Consider the following 13,547-nt stretch of genomic DNA (forward strand, 5'->3'; position numbering starts at 1 on the left):
TAAGTTCTTTAAATGATCCAGTTTAATTAGTCATTCAGTAAAACAGCCTACAAAAAAAGAAGTGAAAATATTATAATGTCCAAGAAAAGTAGCAAAGTAGGTTTAATTGGTTGGGGGTGGTGGGGGGATATTTGAAGGCCCTTCATTTGGTAAAGGAGGCCTCATCATTGGGGGCATAGGTCCAGGTGGAAGTACTCCAGGTGCTGGAGGAGGAACACCTGGGGCTGGAGGTGGAGGAACACCAGGTGCTGGAGGTGGTGGCACCCCTGGGGGTGGAATACCAGGAGGAGGAATTCCAGGTGGTGGGACTCCAGGAGGAGGTACAGAAGTATTCGGAGGTGGTGGTGGTACTCCTGGTGGTGGCACACCAGGAGGAGGTAAGGATGGTGGCGGCACACCAGGAGGGGGCACTCCTGGGGCAGGAGGAAGTTGAGGAGGTGGTCCAGGTGGAGCTGGTGCACCAGGAGGCATTGGAGGCAATGACATTCCACCTGGAGGAGGTGGCGGCATATTTTCTGGCAAGTGTGGTCGAGGTGGCATCCCATTCAGCAATGGTGGTGGTGGTCGTTTAACACCAGGTGGGGTAGGTGGTATTGTGGGTACAGGTGGTGGTTTCTCCATCTTAAAGTGGAACTGCAAGAAAAACTGAAGGGAAAAAAAAAATATTTTTGTTCAAATTTCCAGTGTATTCCTAGAAGAATTTTTTTTGTTTCTATGCTAATAGCACAAAGATGCACTTCCACGATGCAATGTACATGGGGTCAGGAGGTCTTATGTGCAGCCAGGAGGTGGGCAGTGAACGCTGCGTATGAGAAGCCAGGTGCACATAGAAGGTGGAGGCGGAGGGAGCCAAGCGGGGTGGGGGGGCTGCGCTCAGAGAGAGCCGGGCAGGGGACGCAGAAAGGCAGTGGGCGGTGAACGCGGCGAGGGGACCAGAGAGCCAGGTAGCATAGGGGAAGCTGAGAGCTCTCAGCCAATCACTGGTTGCCCATTCATTTGTATGTTTTTTTTTTTTCTCTACGTGCGCCCGCTGCCCTGCTCTCTGGTCCCCCTGCCGCGTTGACCGCCCCACTGCCTCTCTGCGTCCCCTGCCAGACTCTCTGTGCCGATTGTGTCCATACTCTGTAAGATCTCTCACAGTGTATTGGCCACAATATCAGCACTACATCCAGAGAGGACAAGTCCCCGTTCCAAGATATAAAGTAAGAGGAGACATGTTTATAGGGCAGACAAAGTAGGGTATACACTGCCCGAAGCAACGGATGGATATGAATGACAATTTGGTATACCAGACCGACCGTTATTTGGCTTAGTCACATACTTGCAACAATTATCTGGCTAATCTGCAGATGTTGGGCGGTTCGGCCAGACATTTGTAGGGTGTATGCCCAGCATTAGCTTCAACTTATATATAGCTAAATAATTAGTTGAATTGTTGGAACATTGTGTATGGCCAGCTGTACTGCTGATATCCAGATGACAATCATGGCACTGGGGAATAATGATGCTACAAATGTAGTCTTTGTTACCTGCTTAGTTTCTCTGTTCCAGTGTGTCCAGAACTTCCCTTCAACCTTGTCAATCTCCCTGCTTGGGACCTGAATGGTGGCAAAAGAAATCATTACATATACCTTTCAAATATACCTATTGGTCAGCTACAGATTGTATGATTATAATAGGGCTTGTTACTGCTTAGTTAATTGCCAGGACTAATTATTGCTGTGTTCTTACCATATTGCAAAGCTTTAATGCGTAGCTTATTAAACAAACTTACACACTGCCCATGTGTTGATTATACATATGCTAGCACTTTATACTCCCTGTCATACATATTCTGTAAGGAATATAGATCTAATTATCTCTCCTCCTGACTGATTTCTGTTTACTGATCAGTCTAATGGCATCCATACACTTATGTGATCTGATGCGATGCCCCATCGCATACGATTGCATCTTATAGTGCCTAAAGTGCTCTCTTTCAACACCTGATGTTGCATGCCATCTTTGATGCCAAATTGGGTGCTGGAAGAGGGCAGGCCACAAAGTAGCATAGCACTGTGAAGGAACAGTGGGGTTAGCGGCGGCAGGATTTGAAAAAACAGTGGACTCCAGCTTCCTCTCACTGAACCGGACAAAAGGGCTCCCTCAAACTTGCACCACGTGTGCAAGTTCGAGGGACTTGTGCATGTGTGTTGCACTTGTCAACACATTCTTTAATGTTTTTTCAGAAGTAGTAACCAACGCGTTTTGTCCTTAGTTGGACTTCATCAGGGGTAATTGTTTCTAAAGGAATAACTGGTATGACCCATTTGAATTGAATGGAAGGATACTTAAATAACAAAGATAATAATGAAAGAATAAATGAGATATGAAGGGGAAAAGAGGCAATAATTTAGGAACGTAATATCACTAGCACTTGTATTTACTTTAAAATAAGATTAACCACACACCCCATCACAGAGCGGAAGGAAGTGATATAATACTCCCTCCCTATAAATAGCCAGACCTGAGCTAAGGCGGTCATTTGTGCTTCAGACTCAGAGACAGCTGGTTCTAGAGATCAAGGTAAGACTATGTACCATCTTGTTGAGAGCAATTACCAATTACCATTTTGTGAATATTTTAGGCCTGTTTATAGTTCATTATTTTATTCTTGATATACCCTCTTGAGCACTAAGAGGGTATGTATGATTCATATTATTTCACGGTACTTGTGTACTATCACGGCGCCCATCACATCGCAGACCATATCGCATGCGATATCGCCCGATATTGTACAATAGTATACAATTTTAAAATTGTATGTCATTGTATATGGCATACAATTCGATGGGATGCAATTATAAATTGTATAAGCACCCTAATGGGTGCTTACAATACTTAAATGCACCCCCACGCCACCCCCCCCCCCCCCCAGTATAAACGTGAACCCGAAGCGTGGCGAGCGAGGGGCGGCGGTACGTGTCCTACGACCTTTTCATATCCCCACTATCCACGTCGGCGTGGAGTTGATTTTATAAAGTGTGGCGAGCGCAGCGAGCCCGAAGCGTGTTGAGCGCAGCGAGCCCCGCGAGGGGACGCGGATACCTTCACAGGTATCCACGTCCGCTCGCCACACTTTATAAAATCAACTCCACGCCGACGTGGTTAGTGGAGGTATGAAAAGGTCGTAGGACGCGTAACGCTGCGCTCGCCACGCTTCGGGTTCACGTTTATACTGGGGGATGGCGTGGGGGTGCATTTAAGCATTGTAAGCATCCATAGGACATTAAGTACATTTGTCAGCATTCTAAAGATGCGGCCACTTATAAACATCTTACAATAAGAATTTTCTGGGAGGTATGGATCTTTGAAATATTTCTAAAATTATATTGCAGCACCATCAACCTTCTGTCTGTAACCCTTCCTTCTTCCACTGTTTCCCTTCCTTCATTGAAGGTTATATATTACAACAATTGTTACTGTAATCACTTAAATTTATTATATCCCATTTATATTTATTTTAACTTATATGTACATGTATATTTATTTTAGGTTATGAAGTCCAACTAGGGATGAAAGAATGTGTTGACATGTGCAAACTCACATCTAAGAACTTTGTAATAAAGCTCTTTGGATAAGACTTTTTTTCAATTGATTCAAACCTTGGGAAAACGACAGCTCTGCTAAAAGCTGAAATACCAATTGTGGGCTTAAGAACAGCGCTGATTGACTATTGTTGTATACACTGTCTTCTCCATTTCCCATCCCTCTGGGAAATTAAGTGTCTGGGCTGCTATAAACACTTATGCTGCTTTCAGACCGCATAACTGGCTTTGACCCTGTATTTGAAAACGTTTCCAAAAACGGGTCTGCCAGGTTTAACCCCTTTTACACCGCATCTCTTAAACGGTATATTACCATTCAAGTGCCATTTTTTGCACCTGGCAGACCCGTTTTGGAAAAGCTTTCAAATACAGGTTCAAAGCCAGTGGCAGCACCCCCCCCGTGAACGCTGGCCGGGGGACACTGGGGAACCGTATACAGGTGTCGTCGCCCCCCCCTCCCGTGAACGCTGGCCGGGGGACACTGGGGAACCGTATACAGGTGTCGTCGCCCCCCCCCCCCCCCCCGCCCAGAACGCTGGCCGGGGGACACTGGGGACCAGTATACAGGTGTCCTCCCCCACCCCCGAGAACGCTGGCCGGGGGACAATGGGGACCAGTATACAGGTGTGTCGCCCCGAGCCCCCCCCCCCCCCACCCCGGGAGAACCCCCGGGCAGCAGCGTCCACACACACACAACCGCCTCGCAGCCCAGCTTGAGCCGCCCGTCCCCGCTGCGCTGCCCGGGGGGCGCTTTTCACTGTGCTCGGAGAGACTGCGCTGAGACACAGGGGCTGCTTCTACTGCTGGCGCCGAGGAGGTGAGCTGGGACGGGCGGCTCTGGCTGGGGTGCGAGTGGCTGTCTGCCCTGACTCACCGTCAGCCTGCAGGTTCCGGAGCGGGGCAGCAGCGGAGTGCGGGCAGCGGGAGCCCGATGTGGATGCCCCGCTGCCTCCTCACCCGCTGGGGGGGGGGGGGGTACTGCTTATCACTATGCTCTGAAAGACACAGGCAGCAGCGCAGGGTGTGCTGATGATGAGAGGGACAGAGAGCAGCCAGCGGTGCAGATGATGGAGAGCGGGCAGGGGGACGCATGGTGAGGGGTTGCAGAGGCAAACCAAACCAGTGCTATACTGACCATGGCCAATTTGGAAAGGCATAATACTCTTCTAAATTTAGTCCAAATAGACATAATTGAGGGTCAGCAAGAGAATGGGATGTAATTATTATATCATGCCCTTCCGGACTACAGAAAAGGTGTAATTATTGGGCTCCATAACTAATGCCAGACCCCTAAAACAATCTCTCTGGGTGAGATTTAATAGGATGAGAAATTCAGAAAGAGAGCGATTTGGTGAGAAATCTCCACTTCAAAATCAAACTGGTTTTGCAGTTTAAATGATTGCCGCTTTAAAAAAAACTGGAGATTTCTTACCAAATCGCTCATTTTCTGAATCTCTCATCCTATTAAATCTCACCCTCTAAGTCCAGCACAACATAGAAGCTGGAGTACAGTAAACTCTGCGCAAAATGTAGAAGTGGATTTGTTGACCTCTAATATATGGAGGTGGAAAACAATAGAGCCAAGGATTTGTATCCAATGCTAAATCAGAAAAGTAAATAAATAAAAGCAGTATGCAGAAGAGTCAACTCTTCCCTAAGTTGTGAGAATGATTTTAGGAACTCCATCAGCATAGAGATGACCCATAGACACTATACCCTCAGTTCAGGGAATGAAGTATTGAACAAAGAGGTGAATTTGATACCGGTCCAGGAATACAGAGTACGAGCATAGTGCCAGATAAGGAGAGCTTGGTATTACAGGGGAGGTAGAGTAACTGGAGAAAGACTAGAAAGTAGAAACAGAAGAAATGTGAAATAGGACGTAAAGGGGACAATAGTTTGAGAAACTGGTTTACTCTCAAAAGCAAATTCTCTTTCTCTCTCTCTCTAATGGACAAAACCATATGCACTGCAGGGGAGGACAGATGTAACTTGTGCATAGAGAATTAGATTTGGGTGGGGTTTGTACTTCAAACTGATATTGCAGTGTAAAAATAAAGCAGCCATCATATACCCTGCACAGAAACAAAATAACACCCAGACCTAACTCTCTCTGTACGTTACATGCAAATGTAGAGTAAATGGCACTAACTCATTATAGTGAAAAGTCATAACCTCATTTTAAACAAAGCCCCTATTTTCACTTGGATCAGCAAAAACTATTAAAAACAGATGACCCAGAGAACAAGAGTCAGTCTGAATATGTTCAAATGGACTACGTTATTGTGATATTATATACCTCTGGCCACATAGGGTTTGCACTGGGCAGGTTGAGAATGGGGAACTACAACACACCTTAAAAGCAATAGTTTCATAAGGCTCTGCTGCCATCAAAAGATATTGCCAACGTCTGTCTGGAGGTTCAATCCTCTGTTCATAGGCTGACATGAAGCGGTGCCTAGGAATGATGCTCTCTGCTATCTCTGGATAGTCAATCTGACAGAAGAACATTAGAGTTTAGAGCAATTCAACATGGTGATGCAAAAAAAACTAAAAAGGTGAAAACCAGTCACTAGCTTACAAGATTATATAGGTTTTTATAACAGTATAAAAAAATAATATGACTTAGGGGAACAGTATGCAGTGAATGCTTAAATAATAAATAAGTATATTACCTGAAACAGCAGAGACTGTTGGCCCACCTCAGAATCCCTCTGTTTGGTCACTGTCAATTAAAATGTAGAGGTTATGGGTCCACGTTTCATTTAATATATATATGCAAACATCCATATAGCACTATAATAAAAAAGAAAATCCACCTTTATAACCAGGACGTCCAATCTTGACAAACTTCTTGACTTCAACCTTTACCTTCTCCGGGGCTGGTTGTGCAGGTGCCTCCTTGGCTTCCTTTGCCGCACGGCGAGCCCTGACCACAACAAGAAACATCTGAACTACAGTCTTTATAACACAGCTATTACACAACCCCATTTGATGATACTCAATTCAACTTACAAATTGGTCTGATGTTTTTTTCCTTGTGTGTGTGCAAGATAACTCCCCTATGGATATACAAAAACAATAATAATAAATAGAACATAAAACTTGAGTTTTCACAGTGAAAAGAATTAAGACAAGGGAGTCTTTTTAATATTTGTGAGATAATAGATCTCAAACTAAATAAAATTATCATAACGAAAAAAAACCAGTATATATGCCGGGTATACCATTCTAGAATATTACTTACCTCATTGTTGTGGAGAGTGAGGCACAGCTTGCATTCATATGAACCCAAGTGATTCTTCATAAAATATGGATCCTAGGAGAACAAGAATTTTTTTTTAGAATTTTAACCAAACTGGACTAGATCGCTTAGAAATGTGGAATGGATCGCTCCATGTGTATGCCCGATGGCGATGCTCAGTCTAGGGCGTCGCCATCCCCTGCAGGGCTAGCCAGTACACGCACTGTCTAACCTGCTTAGATCACAGGGTTTTACCTATAAGCATAACCCTGCTCAGTACAGATTGCGGGTACATTGCATGGGTACCACGATGTGTGCTGAGCGATCTGTGCTTAAGCACCTTGCTCAGCATGAAGGCTCTGTCGCTCCATGTATAAGGGGCATTAGACAGTAGTTATGGATTCACTGCTTAACAGTCCATGACAATTAGTTTACAAGTTTAACACACACACGGATATGTATACACACACACATAGATAGACAGATGAGGAACACTAAGAGATGTTATCTGATGAGAAATAAAGTGGTTACAATTTGGTGAAAAGACTTCAATCGTTTTTATTTAAGCCTATTTAATGTACTCTCTGATACAAAGCCTTACATCACATTATCAAGTTTGAGGACATAAAGGGCCTAATTCAGACCTGCCCACTAATGTGAGAATTCACAAAATGACAGCGCTAGCGTACCGCACACATCCCACATGCACGAGGGGAAATAACAGAAAATGTGAATGTATCATAAACTTAATCTCTTCCCAGTTTGAACTAACAGGTACCAGGCATTAAAGGGTATTAAACTGCCATTTCTGAGTATTCCGAATAAGATCAGGTGTTTTTGAGGAGGGTCTGCAACATCAGCAATGACCACTTCCTCCCTGTCTCAGTCGCAGATTAGATCAAGCCTCAGACTTACAATTGCACATGCAGCAAGAACTTGTCAATGGTTAGAATATTGGGGCAGATTTATACCCCTTTTAGACAAAACCGCCGGGTCGCACCCGGCTTTTTGGACCCTGGTTGAAGCCGGGTGCGACCCGGCGTTTATCGGCATTTACACCGGACGGGCTTAAACGCCCGCACCCCCTTCCCGGCGCTTGAAGATGACAGCGCGATGTCATCTACAAGCGCCGATTGACGCCGCCGTACCCGGAACGCTGCTGGGGGCAGCCCAGCACTAAGGTAAGCTGCTAGGCTGCCCCCATTACCCGCGCGCACCCCCCCGCCATTGGACAGGAGGTGAATGGATGCCGCACACAGGCATCCGTTCACCTCCCTCCCCCGCTGCTGTCTGCAGAGTATAGCAGACAGCAGCGCCGGCTGTCAGTGTCAGACTGACAATCCGTCCAAACTGCGGACGCTACGGTCCGCAGGTTGGACGTTCCCCATTCATGTAAATAGGAGCCGGGTCATCCGACCCGGCGTTCCCATTTACACCGCCCTCAACCCAGGTCCTAGCCATGTTCTACCCAGGTCAGGACCTGGGTAGAAGTCCCGTGTAAAGGGACACGGCGTTAGGGATTTACAACGCCGAAGATCCGGGTCTGACCCGCCGCTGACCCGGATTTTTCGGTGGTGTAAAAGGGGTATTATTAAGCTTGGAGAAGAGATAAACTGGAGATAAAGCGGAGAAAAGGTAAAAGTAGATAAAGCACCAGCCAATCATCTGTGTTTGAAAAAGACAGATGGGAGTTGATTGGATGTGCTTTATCTCCTTTTACCTTTTCTCCGCTTTATCTCCAGTTTATCTCTTCTCCAAGCTTAATAAATCTGCCCCATTGTGTGGATTTGCCAAAGGATAGCGATTAGCAATCCTATCACAACTCTCTCGCAATGTAATTTCCTGAATGTCCTAAGCAGCATCGCATATAAATTTGTAATAAACACCTATTATTGCCATTTGTTTAATAAATAAAAAATATGTAACTATGCTAGAGACCAATTTAATTTTAATACCTTGTTGATATCAATTGTCTCCAAGGCCAGCTGCCTGAGACGTTCTCTTCTGTCTCTGTTGCTTTCAGATGCAGATGCAACTCCACCACTGCCGGTCTTTCCACCAGCTCTGTGTTGGAAATCCATGGCTGGAGATGTTTAAGGAACACACGGGGAAAGAAACCTGTAAAGTCAAAATAAATAAAAGTGAAGGCTAAAAGTATGCAAATTTGGTTTTGTATACCTGTATTTCTCTGTGTGACAAGAAGCAGTTTACTGTAGATGGAAGTTTTCACAAGGAGCAGCAGAAACCTTATATGCAAGTTTATTGCATTTTTTTCTATAGGGATTAAGGCCTCTAATGAAGACGAGCCATCTGCAATGCATCCAGTTTTCCGAAAAAAAGATAGGGCTTTTAAGGCCCATACACATTGTTATATACATCAACCCCTAACATAGTGTTCCCGCTAGGCTGTTTTGCACCCTGCCCTGCTAGCAGCGCCCCACTAAAACAGCCTGGTGCCTGCCCTGGCTGTGTGCACGGGGAAGCGCAGCGCCGCCTTAGACGGCGATTCCCAGCGCTTCCCCGGCAGCACGGTAACTTCGGCGGGGCCGGGCATGCCCCCTTTAGTGACGGCGGCGGCCGGGCCCATCCCCTTTCATGACGTTGCGGCCCGGGCACGCCCCTTTTGTGACGTCGGCTGCCCGGGACCGCCCACAACTGTGACGTTGGCGGGCCCGGTCTGCCCCCCTTGCGCTGCCCCCATGCAGCGGTGCCCTGCCCGCCCTCATTTCTAGAGGGAACACTACTAACACAGTGGTCAGGGAACTCTGTCCTCATTACCCCGCACAGTGCATGTTTTGCTGGTAACCCAGCAGGTGCACTAATTATTTAAACATTTTATAAGGTCCGCAGGTGGAGTTAATTATTTCACTTGTGATTCTGTGAGGAGACCTGCAAAACATGCACTGGGTGGGGTAATGAGGACCGAGTTCCCTGACCACTGCCCTAGCACATACTTGCCCCTCTCCATGAGGGAGAAAATACTCTGTTCCTGGATTTCCCTGGTAATGTATGATTGCCATCACCTGTATCAATTAACTAACTCCCCACAGGTGATGGCAATCATACATTACCAGGAAAGACCAGGAACAGAGCATTTTCTCCATCATGGAGAGGGTCAGGTAGGCAAGTATGATCTAGGAAGCATAATTTGAAGCGGAAGCACCCACCCCTCTTACATCTACTTCTCGCACCCCCTGACCATTTGTACCCCATTTGGTTTCTAAGCCGGAGGTGCCGCCACGAACTCGCCGCCATAGAAAAACTAATTCCCCTCCACAAAACAGTGTGACTGTGAAAAATCACGCGCTCATCTACTGAGAACCGACTCCCCATTATATTGTACGTGTAACCCCACTGCAGCTGCGATCTCGTGCCCGGGATACTACTCACCGATGCGGCGCCTCTGAGCTCCCTCTGCTCTGTACCGGAAGTGCCGTGCGCCACAGGACGGACGTGACGTTGCTGTAGCCCAGACAAAACTTTAATCAGACTTTTTCAACTGACACAGTCACACTACACAGACTTCCGCCAGGTGTGAGTCGCGGCGGAGGCTGACACTGACTGATGCAGGTGTAACTATGCGGTGCCGCTGTGTATTATAGTGAGAGCCGGACTGCGGCGTTGTCTCCGTGCTCCCGGCACTAGGCTGCGGGGCGCAGCATGCGCTTCAATGAGAAGGAGCTGCTGTCTCTCTCCAGGCAGAGAGCCGACAAGGCGGCCGAGCTCAACATGAAGGTGCCCAAGAAAGGCAGCGGTGAGTGTGACCGGCTCTGCTACCACACCCAGCAGCTACACCGGACGTCGGGGCTGCGGCAGGAGTCCCCTGTCCCTTACTGTTTCCCTCACTCCCGGTCCATCTGGTACCGGTAGCTGTAATGAAGTGCGACACATACGGCGGCAGCTATCAAGTTGTGCATAGTTCAGATTCAGAATGTCCGTCCGCAGTGCGCACAGGCTCCGGCTGCAGATCTGCCGCATTCTCAGAACCCCGGACCCGCCGATGGTTCACTTGTATCAACTCCGAGATAACCGACACATCAGGGCTTAAGCTGGGTACACACACACACACACACACACACACACACTGGGTACATAAGCAAAACCCCGCAATCTAGCAGGAAAGATAGTGGATGATAGCGAACTACGGGGCTGTGCAACACCATCGCTGCAGGGCATACACACAGAACAATCAGTGCTCCATTTCTAAGCGATCTAGTAGTAGTACGTTTATTTATAAGGCGCCGCAAAGTGTCCGCAGCGCCGTACATGGCAAACAAAAAAACAAATTACAAGGTAACGTACAGGGTGTGTTGAAAAATACAGTATAAATAGGGTATAGCTCGTAGAAATAAAATCAGCATCAGTTCAGAAGTAGGTGTCAAAATTGTCGAGGAGACTGAAGATGAAGTAGAGGAAGGGAAGAACAGGACAGGAGGACATGTGAGGTAAAGAGGTAGGGTGAGTACGTGAGGCAGGAGGACCCTACTCATAAGAGTTAACATACTAAAAATAGGTGGGTGGACGAACGAAAAACAACAGGATAAGTAGGAACGGAGGCAGGATAGGAGGATCAAAAGAGGTTAGGAGGAGGGATAGGCTAGTCAGATTCCTTAGAAATGGGGCTGAAATCACCCATGTGTATGCCCCTTTAAGGCCCCCATACACCAGAACGACATTGGATCAAATGTTGAACAATGTCGACTGGTCGTGCAATGTATTGTGTGCACGAGATTGCGCTGTCCCACGGGTCGTGAGATTGCTCCTCAGCTGAGACGTGCTGCGTGTCTAATCTGTTGGCTCTTATTGCGGTCGAGCGATTGTATGTGCTTTTGCACTATCTACTATTAGATTTCCACTATATAGTCTTGCCTGACAAGACTACTTTTCTAATTAATTTACAGTACACATGAGCGCACATTGGGATCGAATGTAGAAAAAACATTTAATGCCCATTTGATTTTCTATTCGATGCGTCTATGAGCAACATTGAATAGAAAAATAGTGCATATTACCTGGCATTTTGCGTGCAGCCTGACCCCAATTCACTGGGTTAAAGCTTTTCAACCTGGGAATTTCCTGAAAATCCCTGTTTTTTGGTGGTGTGAAAGGGTCAACACTGGTCTTAAATCCCAGCACTCCAACCCTGGTCTAGAGCAGGGTCGGAGTGCCGGGGTTTAAGACCCATGCTGACCCTTTCACACCTAAGAAAAAGCCGTGTTTTTCAGCAAATTCCTGGGTTGAAAAGCTTTAACCCAGTAATTTGCTTCTGCTGTGAAAGGGGTATTAAGGCCCCCATACACTATACGATTTTGGGACGATTTCATCCGATTTCGGCACTTGGGGCCGATAACCGGATGAAATCGCCCCAAAATCGCAGGTGTGTGATGTATGATCCGATCCGATGCACGGTCCCGTGCGCATCGGACCGGATCAGGGAGGTCGGACAGTCAGCACATAAGATCATCCGACCTCCCTGTATGCTATGCATATGCCTGCCACCTGTCAGGCATATGCATGCAGACACCGGGGGGGGCGGGGGAGCACGGCGGGCAGACACACTGACCTGGCTGGGCAGCTGTGATCAGAAATAGCAGCGCTGCCGCTGCGGGACGGGACGGGACGCACAGTGGCGGCTATTAGATTTTTAAAATCCCTGTCAAATGACCGGCCGTTCTGTGATTGGCTGAGAGCTCAGCCAATCACAGAACGGCCGGTCATTTGACAGGAATTTTGAAAATCTAATAGCCGCCACTGTGCGTCCCGTCCCGCAGCGGCAGCGCTGCTATTTCTGATCACAGCTGCTGAGCTGCCCGGCCAGGTCAGCATCACTCGCCGCACCCGGCACCCGCCGGGAACTCATTTGTTTGCCGCAGCCCCCCCCAACAAATGCCGCCGCCCGCCCCCACTACCGATGCTGGTTCTTGTAAGAAGTTCACGGATCAGATCTGGTGGAAAGTTATATCATTCAGCAGCGCTGCGGGACGGACGGGGCCGGGCAGTGGCGGGTATTATATTTTTAAAACACCTGTCAAATGACTAGCCGTTCTCTGATTGGCTGAGAGCTCTCAGCCAACGGTCAGTCATTGGCTGAGAGCTCTCAGCCAATCAGAGAACGGCTAGTCATTTGACAGGTGTTTTAAAAATATAATACCCGCCACTGCCCGGCCCCGTCCGTCCCGCAGCGCTGCTGAATGATATATGTGAATGATCACAGCGCCCGGCCAGATCATCACACACAGGCGCCGCCGGCTAGTTACAGCGTCAGGACCCGCTGCCCGCTCCGGCGTCGCCCTGATGAGCCCTGCTGCTGACCACACCGCCCCCAGGTCAGCACTCAGTACCCCCGCTGCCCGCCCCACTGCTGCCACTGATCACCACCGGCCCCCATGCCCCTCACCGCCCGCTGCAGCTCCCCGTTACATGTGGTAAATCGCAAGCGATTTATCACATGTAAAATTTGGCTCATCAAGTGCCAAATTGTATGTGAGCCTCCCGGGGAGCTGCCGGGCGGCTCACAGGAGTATTGGGTCCGACTTGTCCTAAGGACAAGTCGGCCTAATGTATGGGGGCCTTTAGACTATCGTGAAATTTGGCCCTAGACCAATACATTCTTCAGGCGAGATAGTCAAGATAGACTTGCCTGCAAAGTCTATTTTTCTATGTGATACTGACTAAACGGGATCCCTCATATGGATCGAATGTGGCTGAACACTGCG

The 13,547-nt window shown here is 47.8% G+C and overlaps 2 protein-coding genes across 3 annotated transcripts in view; one reads left to right on the forward strand and one right to left on the reverse strand.

The window, feature by feature from the left end:
• On the reverse strand, nt 1-10,369 carry SF3A2 (splicing factor 3a subunit 2). The gene is made up of 9 exons (XM_083179410.1): nt 10,222-10,369; nt 8,787-8,949; nt 6,835-6,906; nt 6,603-6,649; nt 6,407-6,516; nt 6,263-6,312; nt 5,943-6,083; nt 1,530-1,598; nt 1-645 (listed from the first exon to the last, which is right to left on the reverse strand). The coding sequence occupies exons 2-9, from the start codon at nt 8,910-8,912 to the stop codon at nt 103-105; spliced, it is 1,158 nt and encodes a 385-aa protein (XP_083035536.1). The 5' UTR covers nt 8,913-8,949; nt 10,222-10,369; the 3' UTR covers nt 1-102.
• Nucleotides 10,314-13,547, forward strand: part of PLEKHJ1 (pleckstrin homology domain containing J1) — a 26,287-nt gene continuing 23,053 nt past the window's right edge. Inside the window, exon 1 of one of the 2 annotated variants that reach the window (XM_083179412.1) lies at nt 10,314-10,585. In XM_083179412.1, the coding sequence (XP_083035538.1) occupies nt 10,492-10,585 (94 nt within the window). In that variant the 5' untranslated portion in view covers nt 10,314-10,491. The remainder of the gene's footprint in view (nt 10,586-13,547) is intronic. The other variant, XM_083179413.1, reaches the window with a different exon arrangement.

This window comes from Crinia signifera, chromosome 1 (assembly GCF_055691185.1).
Source record: "Crinia signifera chromosome 1, ASM5569118v1, whole genome shotgun sequence".
Taxonomy (NCBI): Eukaryota; Metazoa; Chordata; class Amphibia; order Anura; family Myobatrachidae; genus Crinia; species Crinia signifera.

Excerpts from the sequence above, each read along its gene's own strand:
- SF3A2 (XM_083179410.1), bottom strand. The coding sequence starts at position 8,912 with ATGGATTTCCAACACAGAGCTGGTGGAAAGACCGGCAGTGGTGGAGTT. Across the intron at positions 6,084-6,262 it reads AACAGTCTCTGCTGTTTCAG|ATTGACTATCCAGAGATAGC; the intron begins GTAATATACTTA and ends TTCTTCTGTCAG. Across the intron at positions 646-1,529 it reads GGAACAGAGAAACTAAGCAG|TTTTTCTTGCAGTTCCACTT; the intron begins GTAACAAAGACT and ends TTTTCCCTTCAG.